The 19,369-nt window shown below is 44.0% G+C and overlaps 1 protein-coding gene across 1 annotated transcript; it reads left to right on the forward strand.

Moving 5' to 3' along the window:
- The first annotated feature begins 14,997 nt into the window (after nt 1–14,997).
- On the forward strand, nt 14,998–18,341 carry LYZ (lysozyme). Its single transcript, XM_064440625.1, has 3 exons — nt 14,998–15,383; nt 16,744–16,852; nt 18,197–18,341. The coding sequence occupies exons 1-3, from the start codon at nt 15,170–15,172 to the stop codon at nt 18,339–18,341; spliced, it is 468 nt and encodes a 155-aa protein (XP_064296695.1). The 5' UTR covers nt 14,998–15,169.
- The last annotated feature ends 1,028 nt before the right edge of the window (nt 18,342–19,369 follow it).

The raw sequence follows: 19,369 nt of genomic DNA on the forward strand, positions 1-19,369 counted from the left end.
AGGTGTTGGTTACGAACAGAACAGTACTGTTGTAATTTTTTTTCTTTACTTAAAAACATTGTTTATTGCTGTGTGTAATAAGTTTAAGGAAGAAATAACCTGCCTGTAGCTGTTACATGGGGAATAGCTAATACTGGAGAGGCAGCAGGTAAGTAATGTTCCATTGCATAAATATATTAAATCTTACAATAAAAAAGTAAACTTACAAGCATTTTATGCAGGAACTGATATTGTACTCCCCATTGAAATAGATTTAAGGAGACTGTTGCTCTTCTTAACACAAAGTATGATTTCTCACTCACGTATAGATTTCCATTGCTGGCAGTGGAAATAACAGGGAGGGAATAGCAGGGAGAAAACAACAGAAGTTAAACTGAGCAGTCATTGTGGTTTGAGAGATGAGGTCCCCGTATGAAGCCCCTTATTTCTGCCTGTTCTCCAAATACTTAGGTTTAATTGATAGATGTACTGTGTTGCAATTTAGATGAAACTCACAATAACAAGAGAGTATTATTGGGGTTTTTTAATGAAACAAATGTACAGGAAAAAATCCAAAGACCCTGATAGACACCAAAAAGGAATGTTTAATGCACATCATGTATAACTGGATCTATAGTAGAATATTTACCAGGTTTTGGTTTATTAAATGTTACTGGCAATTTCCTGTGCATGCTCAGGAAATATAGCAGTTAGGTAATTTACTGACTGGTGATGATGCCACGGTGGCTACTGCTGTGCTCTTGGATATTCATCCAATTGTATTTCATTTCCTTTTGTGGATGAAAGGACAAAATAGTCTATGAGGAAATACTTTATTTCTTTCAAATATTATTTTTGTTTAAATCTTAAGGCTGTGTCCTTTATCTCGAAAGACAAAACCGACAAGTAGTGACTTAGGGTTGGCGGCGCTTTAGCAACAGAAGTTGTTTTACTGGAGGCTTCTTTTTTAGAAGTAGGGGGGTTTTTTTTAAAGTAAAATTTCTACTGGACTGTATGTTTTGACAGGTCAAAAATAGTTCTTTAGAAGAAGAACATAGCATTTTGGAATCTGTACAGGTTTTTTCCCTCATTCCCTTTTTTGCTTTCTGTGCCAATAATTTTAGTTCTAATTGCATTTTGAACTTCTTCAAATTTTTATTTACTGTGTGGCTTATAAGCTTGGACAGCTGTTTTGTATTGAACAAGATATTAAATTTAGTCATTAGCTTGATTTTTTTTTTTGTTAAAGGAGTGAGTGTTTTCAAATTTTGTTCCTTTGAAATTGGTGAGGCTTAGTTTTTTCTAACTGTATTTTTTTACATGATTGTTTAGTTGCATACCCAAACCCTTGTAAATGTTTCCTAGTTGTGTGTGGATAATTGGAGATTGAAATGTTGTATATACTTGTCATCTGTGTTTCTAGTAAAAAATACATGGCATTCTTTATAGAAATACTTAATTCCTGATTTCCTTTTCTTATCCACTTGCTCTCTGCGTAGAGGTTAAACAGACTTTGCTCCTGTTTTTATTTATAGAATTTTATACATAGCCTCTTAAAGTTATCATTGGTTCTTGTGTAAACTGAGATACAGCCTTAAATTTCTGAACATAATGCTCATTACGATACTGTTAGTCATGTAGGTTAAAATATAACATGCATGTTTAAGACTGATACTCTTCGGAAATCCAAGACACTAAATTGCTTCTGCATTGAAATATAAAACTTCCAAGATCTTGGAGAGGAAAGTGCAGGTCACTGTGCATATACTTAAAGAAGATTGAATTCTTTCCAAAACAAGTATTTTGATGCAGGAGGGAAGCAACATGGATTTGTTAAGATTGAAATTATTTTGGTAAATGACTAGATAAGTCTTAAACATAATGGCTGCAGCATGCTGATCAGTCATTATTTCTGTATGAACATCATGTCTCTTGCAAATGTTTACTACGATGCTTTGCAGTTAATATTGCAGACAGGCTTGGGGTGGGCGGGGGTGTTGAGGTGGTTTTTTGGTTTTGTTGTCACACACACACACCCCCCACGCCCCCAAATTAAGAACTGACATGCTCTGTACTTTTAGATTCATTTTAGCTTTAGAGGATGAATTACTAAGGAACAGTGTGGAGCATAGAAGTTACTCTATTTGATGTTCTCGTGGGATTTCTTTTTCCTCCCATGTTGGACAAAATATGATAAAGCATCTCATTTTATTTGTATATTTATGCACTTGTTAGTTCTTGAATCCTTTCTATAGCCTCAGTTATTGCAGCAGGTTTTAGGTTCTGGTATGACCCATGTCTGTGCTTAAATCTTTTAAAGCTTCTTTGAAAATACACTAGTTTTATTGAAGTGTCTTGAAAATAGTAAGCACTATACCTTTGATCCCAGTGAAATGGAGTGTTTAAGTTGTAAAAATTCCCATCTATTCATACCATGTAATGTGATTTTACATGATTCAGTGCTAACACTTTGGAGTATATTCAAGTGATAGACTTTGGCCTCACCCTCTTGTATACTGTATTTTGTAATAGAAAATATTTTAAACTGTGCATATTATTATTACATTATGAAACAGACATTCCCTTAATCTTCAGATGTAAGAAAATGAGGAATGTGCGTGCTTTTATAAATACAAGTGATTGCAAATTCAGTTTCCTTACTACTGCAGGTGTCCTTTTTTTAAAATAAAAAAAAAAAAGAAAGAAAAAAAGGCAAGTGTTTTAAAGGTGAAATACATTCCTATTTGGTAAACCTTAATGTTTTTATGATGATTATCAGCACTGCTGACTTTCTAAACAAAAGGCTGTATTGTCTTCCTGTACCATTCCATTTCCTGATTCCCATTTTGCACAAGGATGTACGAGTAAGCTATTCAAGAAATGGTTTTGAAATACAGCAGGGGACTTGTCTGAGTTAGAATGCCGAATTGCAATGCAAAATGTAAGGAAATGGATGTCTGTCAGAATGCCTGACTCCAAAGGATTTTATATATATAGTAAACAGTTTCCTGATACCGGCAGGCCAAAGAGCCTGTTGAATACTTGAGTTTCTGGAAGACCTATATTTCTCAACAAGGTAAGATGGTATCCTAACGAATGCGGATTTTAATACATTTTCAGCGGAGGTACTTAGTTAAGTTTAGGGATAACTTCATCTTTTTTAGATGTTATACTTGAAATATTGCATAACTTTTAGCTTTCATGGGTTTCTTTTTTTCAGCCTTTAGGAGACTGTTAAGCAATTTGCTGTCCAACTCTTGTGTTGGTCTTAAACTGCAATAGTAGTTTACCTTGTATTGAAGAAATAAAACCATTTTTATATAAAAGAATACTTTCGTCTGTCTTCATTTCAGCTTGTCTAATATCTTTGCAGTCCTCATTATATCAGAGTCTTTTCAAATAGTCGGACATTAAAACTTAAAGTGTGGACATTCATAGCTGGATTCTGTGCTGTAATTGTTTCTGAATCTAGAAATAGTTCTGTTCATGCTAGCTCTCGTCCTTCTCATCCGGTCTTTAAAAACTTTTTGCAGAGTTTAACATCAGTGAGAAGTGCAGACTTTAATACATGTCTGAGTTGACTTAAAAATGTTTGGAGCTGTGGGCTTGCTTTATAGGAGGTGTTAAACCAGTGATGATAAACCTTCCTATTTTAATCTGGCTTCTTGAGTTGGCTAAATCTGGCAAATGTTAATCATTACAAAGCATGTGTGTGTTGAACACAGCAGTGGTAAAACAGCTGTGTGGCAGGTTGAACTGTTGTCAGCTCATCTCACGCGGACAGTCGGTCTGGTGCCAATCACAGTATCCATCCTGTAATGACTTAAAAATACTTTTGGCACTGTGGTTTCATGGCCAAATATCTTACTCTGCTGCGAAATCAGAACATTGTATATGTAAAACACACACCTGTGTGTTATATACGGAAAGTCATTATCATTGCCATACTGTGCCGTACTGATGGTGAAGCTTTCATAATTCATAGTATTTGTTGAAGTACATCTACTGTAGCACAAAACGAGCTATATCCATAATCTTAGATTACTGGTACTACTTTGCAGTGTTGTTGGCTCCAACTTTTTTCTGTGAGAAGCCTCCAGCGTTTGGCAGCGGTAAGATTGTGTGAGAATGCTGATTTTCATTTGGGAAAAATATTTTTACTAACCTTTATAGCTTCAAAAAGAGGTGTGAAGTGCAATCTGACTGGCTTGAACAATCACAACATTCATGATGTTATTAAACATGATTTTTGAAGGAATGAAGGTGGGTGATGGTACAGGTCTGTGTAGAGGAATCAAAATGCTCATTAGAAAATGAAACTGAATTTCTTTGGCCAGTGCTCTAAACCTGTAACAACAAAAATAGCATTCACTTAGTCTAAAGGGCTCAAATTTTAGTTGTTCAAAATAGTTTTGTTATCCTGTTGCTTGCTAACTTGGCCACTGATTATTTACTGTGCTTTGTCTGAATTTCACAGTTAAGCTGGGTTTTTAGCGTGGGTTGTAGCCTGGCTTTATTGACAGAGTGAAGGTTGGGACAGAGGTGGAAGGAGTGTTGGGCTGTGGCTGGTGGGGTTCAGGGCACACCAGGCTTCCTTCTGGGTGGAGAACACGGGAAAATCATTGCTAACTTACTTCTGAAGTACCTTGTTGCAATTTCCCCCAGGTTAGGGTGTCCAGAGTTCCCATTGCTGAATGGGAGAGAATTATAAAGCATCCTGTCCCCCAAAACACATAGGATGTGTACTCTAAGATAAACAGAGTGAGGGTTCAGTAGTACATGGATGAATTCGTTGTGGAAGCATTCAAGCATAGGTCAACCAGCCAGGATGCCAGATCATCACGGTATGATTTGAAACTGTTCCAGAAGAACGAGGAAGTTAAGCACTCTTGTGTATGTGGGTTTTTTTTATCTTCCACGTAAGCTCTCTGGGGAAAGTATCATTCCCAGAGACAAGGAAATAATTTGATAATGCTCACTAGAAAAACTTTCTTGCTCAGTTCTGCTTGCAAGAACCTTCCCTCAAACCTTTTTCAATGTCCTCTTTCCTGCCAATAGAGGAGTGTTACTGATGGGGGAGAGGCTTGAGTTTTTGAAATCTGTCTCTGTGGAAATGAAAGACACCTGAGCACCTGCTCAGACATCGAGTCAGCAGTTACAGGTGTCCCTTTTTTGACCTCTTACATTTAGAGAGGGGAGAGATGCCCAGGTTCAAAGTATTGGTGCTGTTCTCTACTTCTTTTTCTTATTCTCCCCTGGTTCGTCCTTCAAATCTTTTAATAATATTGCAGCTGGTCCAAGGGAGGTGGTAAGTTGCAAAAGAGAAGAGCAGCAGAAAGCAGATCAGACTCCAAAACCAGCAAAGCAAAGTCTGTATGAAGCTGTGAAAGGTACGTCTGTGCAGGGTGAGTAAAGGAGGATGCAGGTTGTAGCAGCTGTGTAGCTGATGTTCACAAAGATACCTTTTTTATAAATGTTATTACAGGAAAATCAGCTGCAGGTACCTGGATGTCTTTATTCCCAACTTATCCTGAACTGCTGGGCTCAACAATTCATGACACGCCATGCAAGGAAACACTGATTTAACCATTTTGGGGCCAGAACCTCCTGTTTTGCATGGGGAATGACCTGAGTCCTTCTGAAGGCCTGTACCATCACGCTCTCAGAAATGAGGTAGTCAGCTGAGAAAGATGTTTAACAAATTAGCCTCTGTGTTTTTTAAAAGATAACCACCTGGTGGCATGGCATACTTGCTGAAGGAACATAGTCTGCATGCGCAACACCTCCAACAGTGGGTTTGGCGTATCCTAAAGCATGACAAATCTACCTGACTTTCTCATCTTGGCTAACAACATGGATTGCTCCAAACATAGTGAATTTAATGTTAAAGAGTTGATGCTCGTTCATGTTCTACGAGAGCAGGTAAGGCTGCTGCTGCTCAGGAGAGTTTGCTGTGTAAGAGATGGGCAGTTAACTGGGACTGCAAGAGGAAGACAGTGTATCGGTCACATTGAATTTTTATCTGTTTTACCTCATGGAAGACCCAAAAGCAAGGGATTGCTTCTGAAAAATGTGAGTAAATGGCTGGAGCTGGGGAGATAAGCCTGCCCCACATCCCAGAGAAGTAACTTGTTGGGAGATGTATAGGAGAGCCTTTGGAGAGGCAACAGAAAGGCCAGAGTGAGGTGGGAATATACTTCCTTTCTTCGACTGGAGATGAAAGGAGGGGTTTGTGAAAGGTGCAAAAGCAGTTTGATGCAGAGGGCAGGACGTTTATCTTCAAGGCTGTCGCAAGCTGAGAGGTGCAGCGCTGCCCCTGGACCAAGGGAGGGAGAAGGGCTGGTGCTAAACAAGTGGAACTTCTGCTGGTTAAGTTTGATTTGGAGGTGAGTCAGTGAAGAAACTCTTCTTTTGGGTATGTAATAAATGTATAATATTATAGAAAACAGTGTGATGCCGGTCAGCTCATACTTCTAATGCTGAGACCCAAAGTATATGGTGTTCAAAAGTGATGAAAAAAATTTCTGCCTTTCTTTCTCTGCTCTCTTACTGCCCCTGGAGAGACGGTGTGAAGAACAATTGCAGACCATTTTTATTTGTAGAAATAGAGGTCTCTTTGCTGTAGGTAGATTTCTGTCCATTCTAATTTGAATCTCTTTATCCATCTCTTCAGAACAATTTGCAGAGAATTGTTAGCACCCTGCTTCCCATCAGACTGCTGTTACCGAAATCGGCAATAAACCTCATAACAGCAACGTAGCGTTAAAAGGCAGGCATCCTTTGTGCACGGGGCTTCGCTCCTCGTAACGTGGGTGCCTCAAAACTCATTGGCAGGACTTAAATACACATACAAATCCATAATCATGAAGGGGATATACATATGTAGAGTAAAAGGTGGAGACTTCCGAGAACTTATTAACATGCAGTCCCTCCTTTTTGCCTCAGCCTCTGTTGATCCTGGGGGTCTTCTCTGGTGGTCGAGGGCAGGAAGGCCAATAGTCTTCCTCACTTCAACTTTTCACCTTGTAAATCTGCCAAACCATAGTACCGGTCTTATGTAGCTTGGTTGGTGTTCGCATTCTGGCCTTCCATATGTCGGATAATCTTTGGCCTTAGAAATGCTAATTTAGTGTTAACAACCCTCTTATCTCTTTGTCTTCATCCTTAGTTCTTCTTCGTCCTTGAGCCCATATGTCTGTTCTTTATGTCACATTCCTTGTAGGTCACCTTGCTCCAACCTAAGATACCTACTTGTCTTGCTAAGATACATTTCACTGCTACCAATTGTTCTAAACTACAAATGAAATATTATACCCAAAGTAATCGTTAATAACCTACAGGATAATACTGGGTAAAAATAAAAGCATATATCACTGCAGACGCTGTAAGTCTGTAAACTTTGTGCCCTTGGTATAAGTGGGAAAGAGAATTAATTAAGTAAAGAAATGACCCAGTATAAACAGATGTTTTTTAAATATATTGTTGAATTTTTTTCCAAAACATTTACTTAGCACTGGCACTCATTGACTAGATTTTCTCTTTTTATCCTGCATGTTAATGGAGAAGTCAGGCCCCTGGACAGATGTGTTCACAGTGGTGCAGATGTGCACAAGTCGTGTAAAAGGGTGTCTTCCTGCCATCTAGTGGCATGAAAAAAACCTCCGTTCCTCTCTGCTTAATTCACAATTTCATGAATTGTTATGTGTGAGGCCCTTGTTTGTCTTAATTACTGGGACGGCCACACATTGGTTGTCTATCCCGCACAGCCACCTCCTGATGAGTTATGAGCTTGTCAGCAGAACGAGATCTGATCATCCTCAGCTGCCCTAAATTTAAGAAGATGGCAGTCGCTTCTTCCCCTTTTTCCACAAAATAAACAAGCTGTATTTTTTTGTCCTTGCCTTGACCCCTCATGAAAGTCCTTGTTTCTTGCCTTATTTTCTGTGTATTATTTTGAATGCCTTTTGAGTGCGCTGCTGTTCCATTCCTGTCCATGTTTTCTTATATAATACACTTGGAGTGAAAGAAGTACGTTAATGCTCAAAAGCCTTTCTTTGACACTGAAAACAATGGAAGTTACTATCCACACAGGCAGAGAAAATGTTGGCTGTGGTTGAACGCACCTCCAGAACCTGGCAGAAGATGGGTGGGTTCCTGTGGTACAGGCGGTGTTTGCCTCCAAAGGAGCAGGGAGCTCTACAGGGTTACTCTATTTCAGAATGGTTAAATTAATGCTTAAAACTGATTTGTAAAGCTCCTTGGTATCCCCTTTCCCTGTTTAGCCATCTACTTCTTTTTGGCAGACAGGCAGATACCCTCACTACCTCTTACAGTCTGCAGACTGTGCTCCACTTAAAAAATACGTAGCTCTGCCTGGATTTGTTACAGCTCCACACTGGTGGGAGGGGATGAAAACAGACCATTCATCCCAAACAGAATCCTTATTCATGGGTCAGGCTGTAAGGGACCTGGGCTCCCACCTCAAAAAGCTAATTGGAGCCTATACATAATTAAAACTGCAGTTCCCACTTTCCTAAATCATTTAGCCTGGAATCTCTGCAAGATGTAGGTCCTCAGCCCCCGTTTTCTCAAAGGCCCGTAGTGTAAAGGTAACAAAAATGGTGAACGGTGTGGAATGGCCAACAGAGCCCTGCAGAAGAAACTTGGAGATAATGTCTGAATTGTGTGCTGGGTCCTTTTTTAGTACATAGAGTATGTCGAATGAAAAGGGTTAGAGACGGCTGATGTTTTACTAGCAGCTATAAAACCAGAGGAGAGTGATTAGCCTTTTTTTTTTCTACAAGAAAAGCTGTATTTTGAGCTTGTCTGTATAAGTATACATTCTCCATAGTGATTAAAGGTATCTGCTGGCTGGCCTCCATCTCAGCTGGAGTCCAGGAGAATTTTCTTTGTGTTTCTGTCACAGTGGTAACAGTATGATATTTCAGAAAAATAACTTCTTTTTCTGTCATGTGGGATCCCTACTGTGCCCTCCTAATTTTAAGTTATCCCCTGACTGTTCCATTCAGTTATTTATAATATTAATTTTATGCCTTTTACCAAAAATGAATTTAGAAATAAAACTCCTAACCTCCACGTTATCACCTCCTTCAGCATTTTTTTGGGGTATAATTACAGAAATAACTAGCTTGGATTTTTAATTGTGAGGGGTTTGGGTGCATTACTGAAGAAGATGGGCAAGTTTCTAAAAATTCAAGTCTTTATTTAGAAAACTGGAAAGTTGCCAAAACCAAAAAAAGTGTTACCACCAAATTAAATTAATAGTCTGTTAAAACCGTCAGGGCTAGTGAGAGGGACAGTGGTATGGTGTTCATTGCTGGAGCCAGGTTTGAGCTACCTCCAGCTGCGCCTGATCCTTGGAGCGGGCAGCCTTTTCCCCCGCTCAGGTTTGTCCTTTCCGGGACTGCAAGAAGTTTGAGGAAAGTCTTAAATGACACATGTGCAAGGTCAGCTCCTGTGAGATTGAACGTAATGCCTTTACAAAGAATAAAAATGTTCCTACCTCTAACTTGGAAAAAACCGGCAAATTTAAAACTACAGTTCTGGAATTAAATCTTGGATTGACCTAACCGGGGTAAGGATGCTGAGGTATCTGGTAATTTTGGTAACCTCCAGTGTCAAGTTGGAGGTTGTTCTTTTTTTTTATTAAATACGCCAGTATCTGTGTGCCACCTTGAGGGAGCTGTGAAACACCTGAGGTGGGTGGCAGGTGAAAGGCTCAGCTCTGTGAGGAGCAGTCAGCTGCATGGATGTGGGTCATTTCTTCCACACAGTGGCATGTGATAATGCTTCACCTAAACTGCACGCTCAGGCGGAGGCTGGGCTCAACAGTTAGGTCGTGGTGGCAGATCACATGCAGCAGGCCCCAAAAAAAGGTTGGCAGAAACAGGTTCAGCACCTGTATTCTTCAGGGTGCTCCCAGCCCTTCACTGTAGGCAGGAGCCTGGGTAACATGGTCTAGTTCAAACAACCCCATCCATTTCCAGTCTTTTGCACATCATCTTGTTGCACAATTTTTTTTTTCATTCCGCTTTTGGTCCTACAAAAGTTTTCGCCTGCAGCTGGCCATATGCTGCAACCTACTTGTGACTCTGAAAGTGACTGCTTTGAAGATTGCCCCATGTGAAGTGATTTCTTTTATTTCGGTAGGTGCAGAGCACGTGTCCAGTGCCAGTTTCTCCCATTCTGCCACTTCTTTTTTTTTTTTTAAATGTGCTTCTACACCGGTAACAACATTCACGCCTGTGAACATTCAGACAATGAATCCATTAATCTCTTGGTAATCAAATCTTTGTATGAGGTTTAAAAAGAAAAAACATTTTCATTCTCCCATATCAGTCTTCTCTGACAAGTCATGTCCAACGTGGCAGATTGAAGGCAAGAGGGATGGGGAGTGGGGTGGGAGGCTTTTAGCCTTGCATACTTCATTGCAGGGTTGCAAGAGAAGGCGAAGTAGCCACACAGGACTGGAAAGTATCGCCTGGGATACTGGAGTTGCTGCAATTTTGCAATGAATGATGTCTGGCTGAAAACCTTCTGCCACTTGCTATTCCTCTTACTGTTTGGAGTGATCCCTGGAATATTGGAGCAACATCCTTGTCATGGAGTTTGTGCATTTTATTGCTCCTGCTGTGTAGCTACTTTGAAATAACACATAAGCACTCTAATAAATTTTGCTGGGATTTCCAGCACATCTTTGTCCTTCACAAAGCCTGTTTAAAGTCTTCACTTCTTTATAATCTTGGCAAATTGTTCCACTGTCCATCGTGAGAGAAGTTGGTCTTTCCTGCCTTCTTCTCTTTAGTCACCAAGTGAGATGTGAGATCACCAGAAAACCAGTGGATTTTGGGGCAGGCTGACATCAAGTGAGAGACAGGTGAAGTGGTTGGCTACCTCAACAGAACTAAGACACAATAAAACTGCAGCAGTGTTGCAGGATTTATGTAGGCACCCCCCAGATAGTGTGTCAAAGCCGCTCCACAGTGCTTCAGTTCTAAAATCAGATGTAACTGAACTTCCCTGTGAATTTTGTGCGGAGTTATCATGGCATTTCCTCTTGCTTTACTAGAGCTAAATGATAAAATAGGAGGTGGCAGAGTAACACTTGCTGCTCTAGGTGCTCTGCCATCTAAGCAGTGATTGCACTTGCATTCATACACCTGAAATGAGGGGTGTGCTCTGCTGATTGGTGGCACCAGCTGTGATGTTGGATTACTGTCCTGCCTGTTTGTTACCGGCACCCAGGAGCGCATCACATGATCCAACAAACATGCCCAAGCTAAAGCAAAGCTGCTTCTTGTCTGTACGTTGTTAAGCCTTTGCTACTGGTCTGATTGACCAGCACATACCAAGTGCTCATGTGTAGTTAATTACACCTTTATTTCCCTATGATTTGGAGTCTGAACTGCCAGATTAGAAGGGAACATGTAGTTGGGAATTTTTAGAATCATTAAGGTTGGAAAAGACCTCCAAGATCAAGTCCAACCATCAACCCAACACTGCCATGCCTCATAAACCATGCCCTGAAGTGCCACATCTACATGGTTTTTAAACACCTCCAGGGATGGTGACTCCACCACCTCTCTGGGCAGCCTGTTCCAATGCCTGACCACTCTTTCAGTAAAGAAAGTTTTCCCAATATCCAACCTAAACCTCCCCTGATGCAACTTGAGGACATTTCCTCTCATCCTATTACTTGGGAGAAGAGACCAACACCCACCTCACTACAGCCTCCTTTCAGGTAGTTGCAGAGAGCGAGAAGGTCTCCCTTCAGCCTCCTTCTCCAGGCTAAACAACCCCAGCTCCCTCAACCTCTCCTCATCAGTCTTGTTCTCCAGACCCTTCACCAGCTTTGTTGCCCTTCTCTGGACACGCTCCAGCACCACAATTTCCCTCTTGTACTGAGGGGCCCAAAACTGAACACAGTATTTGAGGTGCGGCCTCACCAGTGCCGAGTACAGGGGCACAGTCACTTCCCTGCTCCTGCTGGCCACACTGTTCCTGACACAAGCCCGGATGCTGTTGGCCTTCCTGGCCATCTGGGCACTCTGCTGGCTCATGCTCAGCCGGCTGTCAACCAGCACCCCCAGGTCCTTCTCTGCCAGGCAGCTCTCCAGCCGCTCCTCCCCAAGCCTGTAGCGTTGCATGGGGTTGTTGTGACCCAAGTGCGGGACCTGGAATTAATTTTTTTAATTAACTAAATAAATACCTGGGTTCATTTTGACAGTAAGAGAGCACAGGAGCTCTAAATCTGTGAACACGCCATTTCTAAAACAACTCTGCAAGTGTAATCCTTTATTGCCATTCCTCTCAAAAACAGTGCAACCTCTGTTTGGTGTGAGGTGGCTCATGACCGCTCCTGCAGCTACTGTACTTGAGCCTTTCACCACTGCAATGACTGCTGTCGCCAGGGGTTGCTCTTGGGGAGCGTATTGCTGTAGGCATGCCGCCACCACTCCCGCCTAGTCCCTTCCTGCACCAGTAGCCAGAGTGTTCCTGCTGGTGCATTGGCAGGTGTCCTGAAAGCCTCTTCCCAGCCCAGCTCAGAGCAGGGAGGAATAGTCATAGAGAAGGAATGTGGAGCCCTGCCCACCATTGGTGCTCACTGACCCACCTCTGAGTGTCTCCTGCTGCTGGAGACCTCCCTCCCTCACCTGGCCGCAGGCACGGGCTGGGGGATGTCCAGCCCTGTGAAGAAGCAAGGGTAATGCAGATCCCCATGATACACCAACAAGGAGGGGGTCAGCAGACAGGTTAGAAGATACCACCTGCAAGGCTAGTCCCTACCACTGCAGCTGTGGGCAATAGCAGGGTAAGAGCTTACAGTTGTTTGTGAGGGGGAGGTAAAAGAGAACGAGAAGGTGCCCAGACCATCAGGTGGTAATGGGCTGGCCTGGACGGAGGGGGGTAAGGGAGGTTTGGCATGTTGTTTCCTTTCAATTTAATCAAGTGTGAGCAGGGTGATTGGAGGGCATCACCCTTAAGAGGCTTAACAAGACCATGCTTCATGGACATCTTGCAAAACTTACTGTGACATGTTGCTGTTTTGGCAGACTTTATAGGAATTTGCAGTATCGGTTCAAACAGGAGTCAAATTCCTGCCAGGGCTGTGCTTACTCACCATAACGGGCTTCCCCGTCCTGCTGCGGGCTGTGGTTTAAAGGCATGCATTCCTGTACGTGGCCATAGCTGGTGAGGAGTGAAGCAATCTCTGATTAAACAGGTTTGCAGGTTGACAGGACCAGAGGCACAAACTTAAATACAGCAGGGTCCCTCTGAACATCAGGAAACACTTTTTCACTGTGAGGGTGACCGAGCACTGGCACAGGTTGCCCAGGGAGGCTGTGGAGTCTCCATCCTTGGAGATACTCGGAAGCCTTCTGGACACAGGCAGCTGGCTCTGGGTGGCCCTGCTCGTGCAGAGGGGTTGGAGCAGATAACCTCCGGAGGTCCCTTCCCACCTCAACAGTCCTGTGATACCCTAAAGTTCAAAGATTGCTTCAAGTACCCTGTTTGGCACTCAGCAGTAAAACAAGCAGATCAGCCAGGGTTGGTATATCTGCAGCTGGCAGACCACCACTGGCAGGAGAATGAGGCAGTAATGGTGGGTATTTCTGTTTGATCAACAGCCAGCCACGCATTTCTGAGGTGGTATTTTGAAATATTAATTGTGGATTTCAAGACAGCAGCTTCTTAAGATTTTTTGTTTCTTCCCAGTTGGTGACAGCACAGCTCTAGTTATTAGAGTCAAAAGGATAAAAATAATGAGGGTAACAAATCTAAGTTTAAAGACTAAGAATGTTTTAGCTGCATGTATCACGAAGAAATTGAGACCTTTACTGGATAGCTACAGTACTTAGGTGTCTCTTTACCTACTTATTGCCCTCAGCAGAGGTCAGATAAGAACCCAGGTCTCCCAGGCTACTTGATTGACTATGAGGCAACGTTAATCCTAAAAGTGTGCAATTCACACTGGTTAAAGGGAACCAGCTGATATTGTGATGCAGCCAGTATCATTGAGGGGCTTAGAATGGAAGATGGAGTCTAGGGGCAGTGTTAGAAGCTGCTGTTCTCTAACAGAGTTGCAACTTGAAGTGGGACACTGTGAAAAGCTGATCTCTTAAAGAGGTTGCTGAACATGACAGAGATGATTTTCCAGCCCACCTGTCGAAGTTCCTGCAATTCCCCAAGCAAAGCTGCCCTAATAAAGCAAAGCAATAAGACTGTATGCAGGCAAACTGTTTCTTGCCAGCACTTTCCTTCTGAAATGAATTCAGTGGATCTGAATTTCAGTCTAGTAAACGGTAGCCAGCTCTGAATGCCATTTTTAAAAGTAGAGCTTCTTGTGGTAGTGCAGCTTCCCTATGCTCACTGGAAAAAAAAACCTGTACGAGCTGAACCTCAGGGCTCCAGATTAGCTGTAAAACCCACTTCTCTGTATTATTTCTGCTATCAAACCATGAACAGTATGTAGGTGCTGGTAGCTAGTGCAGGGAGCTTTTCATGCATCACCATTTGGGGAAATTTTAGACGAGGGTTGATTCACCATGGGTGTTAAGGAGGCTGCACATGCTTCTTCCTCCCCCGTTACTCCTGCGTGACGCCCCATCTCACTTGCTAGCGACTGGCTCTGCGGCCCCCTTGCACCCCGGGCCTGATAAACCCAGCATTGCTCCCGACGCCATGTAAGAACACACAACAAGCGGCATGATGAGGTTGCTCATACCGATACACAAATGATGTGTTGCCGTACTTCATCACTTGACTAGGAGAACCGCTGTTGCAGAGCTGGAGGATGACACAGTAATTATGCCAATTAAAGCTTCTTTATCTCTTAGGGCTATTTTTGTTTAGTCATTAGTGGTGATAGGTTTATGATGAGCAGTAACTGTGGAGTTAGACCAGGACTTTGATAATAGTTTCATAACAAATCTATGTAGCAGAGTTTAGATAGCCATCTCCCTCTTTGGTAGGTATTGCGACAGAGTTTAAATAAAATCCTTCTCAGATAATGTTCCTCTGCCCTCCTATGGCTTCCCACATTGTATAAGAAATTTGATAGTTTTGGAGTGATGTTTTAAGTATTGGGAAGTGCCCACGTTCTAAAGAGGCTGTGTTTCTGGTTGCTACAGGGCAGAGGAACCAAAAAGGGGTGGGAGAAGGTTAAGAGATGAGACAAGCGCAGGAGAGCCCGTGGTCTCGGTGCATGCGCTACCCTGGCAACATCAAGTCTTGGTTAATCCCTGCGTTTTGCCTCCTACCCCTGGCTGCCCAGGGGAGGGTCTATGAGACAGGTGAGCTGGCAGCAGCCGTGAAGCGTCTTGGACTGAATAACTTTTGGGGACACAGCCTGGAACTCTCCTCTCGAGGCTTCCAGGGGGCACGTGGGGTGGGAATTTCCATTTAAGCTTTGTTAAAGTGAGCAGGTCCATGTGAATGCCCAAGCTTAGAGATTAAGATCCCGTTGGGTTAGTCCATCTCTGCTGGCATGGACTGCAGCTATTTTCTACAGCTTTTCTCCTTGCTGTCTCTTTCTCTGCTGCTCTTCCGCAGTCTAATAGAGCTGTGGTCATCAGGAAGCTTTTCCCAGAAGCTGCCTGTCTCATCATAGCTCCCCAGTTCCTAACTGTGCTGCTTTTACTTGCTGTAGTTCCTTCCTCTGCTGGTCATCTGCCTGCGGTGGCTGAGCAGCTGGAGCAGGGCAGGTGGGTGAAGCTGTGGAGCAAGACAGGCAGCTGGGCAGCGGCACTGCCGTGGGACCTAGAGACAAGGAGTACTGGGACCATTGTTAAACCCATTTCCTTCGGAAGGACACACGTGCAGGCTCTGATCATGGGCCTGGGGAGCAATCCATGTGTTGGCCATGGCACATTCATGTTTCAGACATGAATCTCTGTCCCATCCCTCCTTCCTGCTGCCCTGACGCAGATGCAGTGGCATGTCAGTAGGACAAAACAGGGCAGGTAAGTCATAGGGAGGGAAAGCCAAAGCCCTGAGTGTGGCCCCTCACCAAAACCTCTGCTCCTGCCTTGGTGAGCAGGTATTTGTGCAGCGAGAAGCTCTGCGGGAGTGTGCCTGGCAGCAGGAGCGAGGAGAGCAGGTCTGTTTGGGTATGTCTGTGGTGGTTGCCAAAAGCACCCTTGGGGCACCCATGTGAGCAGCTCCGCCTGCTACGGCTACCGAGAGCACACCCTGCCTGCCACAGCCCAACCACTCGCCCACATCCCATGAGGTGTGCATGCAGCTGGGCCACCCGTGCTTGTATGGGCAGGAGCCAGCAAAGAATCAAGGCTATCTTTGGCAGGAATTATTTTTTTGGCCATTCCCAGTGTCTGCAATTTTACCCTTACGGCAGTAACAGCAGCGAGAGGACCCAAACACTGCACTGGTTTCCCCAGTTTCCTTACTTGCGCGTCATTTCTGGTCATTTCTGTCCAGGTGAAGGCCAACATTGATTGAATACACTCAGACCCACTGCATAAATTCGATGTGGTACTATTTTCCTCTGTTGTTTTTGTAGATATGTATGTTGGGCTTGGTTTGTGCTTCTATATAGAGCAACATACAGAAGCGTACTGGAATTTATTTCAAAGAGTAGAAATCCCATGTTGCGTTTTCCAAAGACATTTTGAAGTTAAGACATGTTGTATGTGTTTTTCATTATTTGGTTGGATTAAAGAATAAAAGAACTCCCTGCGTCATGTGCATTCCCTACACAATCATCTTTTTGATTTTCTGTATCAGAATCAGGGATCTTCCAGACCAACAGCTGCTGCTGGTGCAATGGTGGCAGGACGCTGAGGGCCAAGCACGTGTGTGATGTCCCCTGCTCAGCTGAGCTCAGTTTCTGCAGGTGCTGCTGTGATGGGCTGCCCTCTCATATTCCAGTTGCAAACAGATTAACAAAGGCTGGTTACAGCCCTGGCTTTAAAAAACAAAGCAGAACAACCTTCATGCCCACCCTTGCCACTTTCCACAGGGAGATCTGCAGGGCAGTCAGCGCACAGGGGAGCAAAAGGTTTCTTTACAGCAGGAACTACACTGTTCCCTTTTTGTCCATGTTAAATATTTCTAAAGCGGTTTCCACAGAAGCTGTTCATTGATGAGAAGTTACACTAACCTGAGGAAATATAATTTTTCTTTGAAGAAAGCTTGACCACTTGCAAAAGACGGTCCCACATGCCAGCTTGCCAACTTGCTTCATTTTAACAAGAAGAGCTGTAATACTTCAGAGCTGAGCAGCACTGTCCATGTGAGATCTAGTTCATGCAAGGAAAGGGTTAGAGAATTTTTGCTTTCCAGGAGAGGGTTAGGCATGGCATTGCCCATCTTCTCATCTGCCAGAAGTCCTGACACACACCTTAGGGAGCCACAGGAAGGGGGGCTCTGGAGAGTGGTTTGCAGGCAGGCTCTGGCTGCAGGTCCCCAGCAGAGTCCCCTGAGTTACCATAGAATCGTAGAATGCCCTTGGTTGGAAGGGACCCGCAAGGATCATCGCGTCCAAATAACCCCAAATTCACACCATGTCTCTGAGGGCGTTGTCCAAGTGTTGCTTGAATATCGTCAGGCTTGGCACCGTGACTGCCTCTCTGGGGAGCCTGTTCCAGTGCTCCACCACCCTCTGGGGGAAGAACCTTTTCCTAATACCCAACCTAAACCTCCCCTGGCCCATCTTCCTGCCATTCCCTCGGGTCCTGTCACTGGTCACCAGAGAGGAGAGATCAGCGCCCGCCCCTCCTCCTCCCCTTGTGAGGAAGCTGCAGGCCACAATGAGGTGTCCCCTCAGTCTCTTCTCCAGGCTGAACAAACCAAGTGGCTTTAGCCGCTCCTCATACAGTTTCTCCTCTAAACCCTTCACTAACTTCGTGGCCCTCCTCTGGACACTCTAGCGGCTTTATATCCTTCATGTACTGTGGTGCCCAAAACTGCACACAGTACTTGAGGTGGGGCCACATCAGTGCAGAGCAGAGCGGGACAATCCCCTCTCTCGACCGGCTGCAATACAGTGCTTGAGGCACCCCAGGACTTGGTTCCCCAGTCCATCGTAGGAACAGACAGAGCTGGGCCAACCAGAGGATGCAGCTGGGTCATGGACTAACCGTGCAAATCGGCAACTCCCTCAGACTCGCCGCCTCCTGAAACAGGGAAATTAATTACCCTTGGGTCAGCACAGCCCCCTATGTGTGACCTTGCGTAGAAGCCCCACGGGCATTGCTCTGGAGTCACCAGCAGCTCAGAGGGAGCTGGTGGGCTTATCCAGAGATACAGCACGAACCCACGGCAGCATGCATCTCTGGCTTCGTTCAGCTCGGCAGGCAGGCACGCTCCCTGCTCCGAAGTGAATCAACAACAACAAGGGTGCTCTTCAGGCCTGCCACTTCTGGTAATTAACATGGTTTTAAGAGTCGTTTGTCCTCTGCTGCTCTTTGGAGTACTGTGGGAAGCTGCCTGCCTTCCTAGAAGAACAAGGGAACATTTTGGTCATATATTCTGTTACATTCAGCTGTGCTACAAAGCAATGGAAATAGCGGGGCCTGCTAAGCCAACTCATCTTGGTGACGACAAGGACCACCGACGCAAATCCTCACACCTAAGCAGGATGAAGTGGTGACAGTTAATTTTTAATACCTCGTTCACCCAAAGAACTGTGAGGGTCACAGAGCAAACAAAAATGGCAACAGTGGGAATCTTTCCTTCTCATGTATTTTTTTTTTTTTTTTTTCATTACCACGTGCAACTTCGAACTGGGGGCATCATCTGTTAGCTTGCGGTGCAATATCCCTTCCGCTGTACTACAGCACCACTGAACAGTTGCCTACCAAGACCAACTGACAGCGCAGTTATTTACCCATGGGCGAAGGACCTTGGTTGCAGATTTACCATCAAATGGCAGCAGAAACTAGTTTGTCACCACCTTAGTAGACTCGTTCTGTATTTTATCTTGCAAAGATAAATGCACGAAATACAGGATCCTCTTGCAACCTGGTTTATTTTACATCATTTGTGGGCTTGCTTCACTGGATTTATTCTGCTTGTGTCTGGTAATTGAAAGTTGTTCTGCTTTGCCTCAGAAACTAGGAAGGGAAGAAGGCAGAAATTGCCACATGCCTCTGGCTTTTGGTGCCTGTTGTCTAGAAGACAAGACGATGTCTTACCACAGAAGGTGATATCCTATGTATTCCAGGGATGTACAGAAACTTCTGGAGCAGCCAGCCCATAGACCGAGTGTTTTGAAGTTCAGAGCGGCCACACAACTTTCAGCATGCTTGCCAACTTCCTTTTCCCCTGTTTTTGGTGTTACGCAGGCTTTTCCCTCCCGTTGCATCCATCGGACCGGCACGTACCGTGCCCTGGCCAGGCCGGCTCTGTT

Source organism: Phalacrocorax carbo, chromosome 1 (genome assembly GCF_963921805.1).
Source record: "Phalacrocorax carbo chromosome 1, bPhaCar2.1, whole genome shotgun sequence".
In the NCBI taxonomy this organism is placed as follows: domain Eukaryota; kingdom Metazoa; phylum Chordata; class Aves; order Suliformes; family Phalacrocoracidae; genus Phalacrocorax; species Phalacrocorax carbo.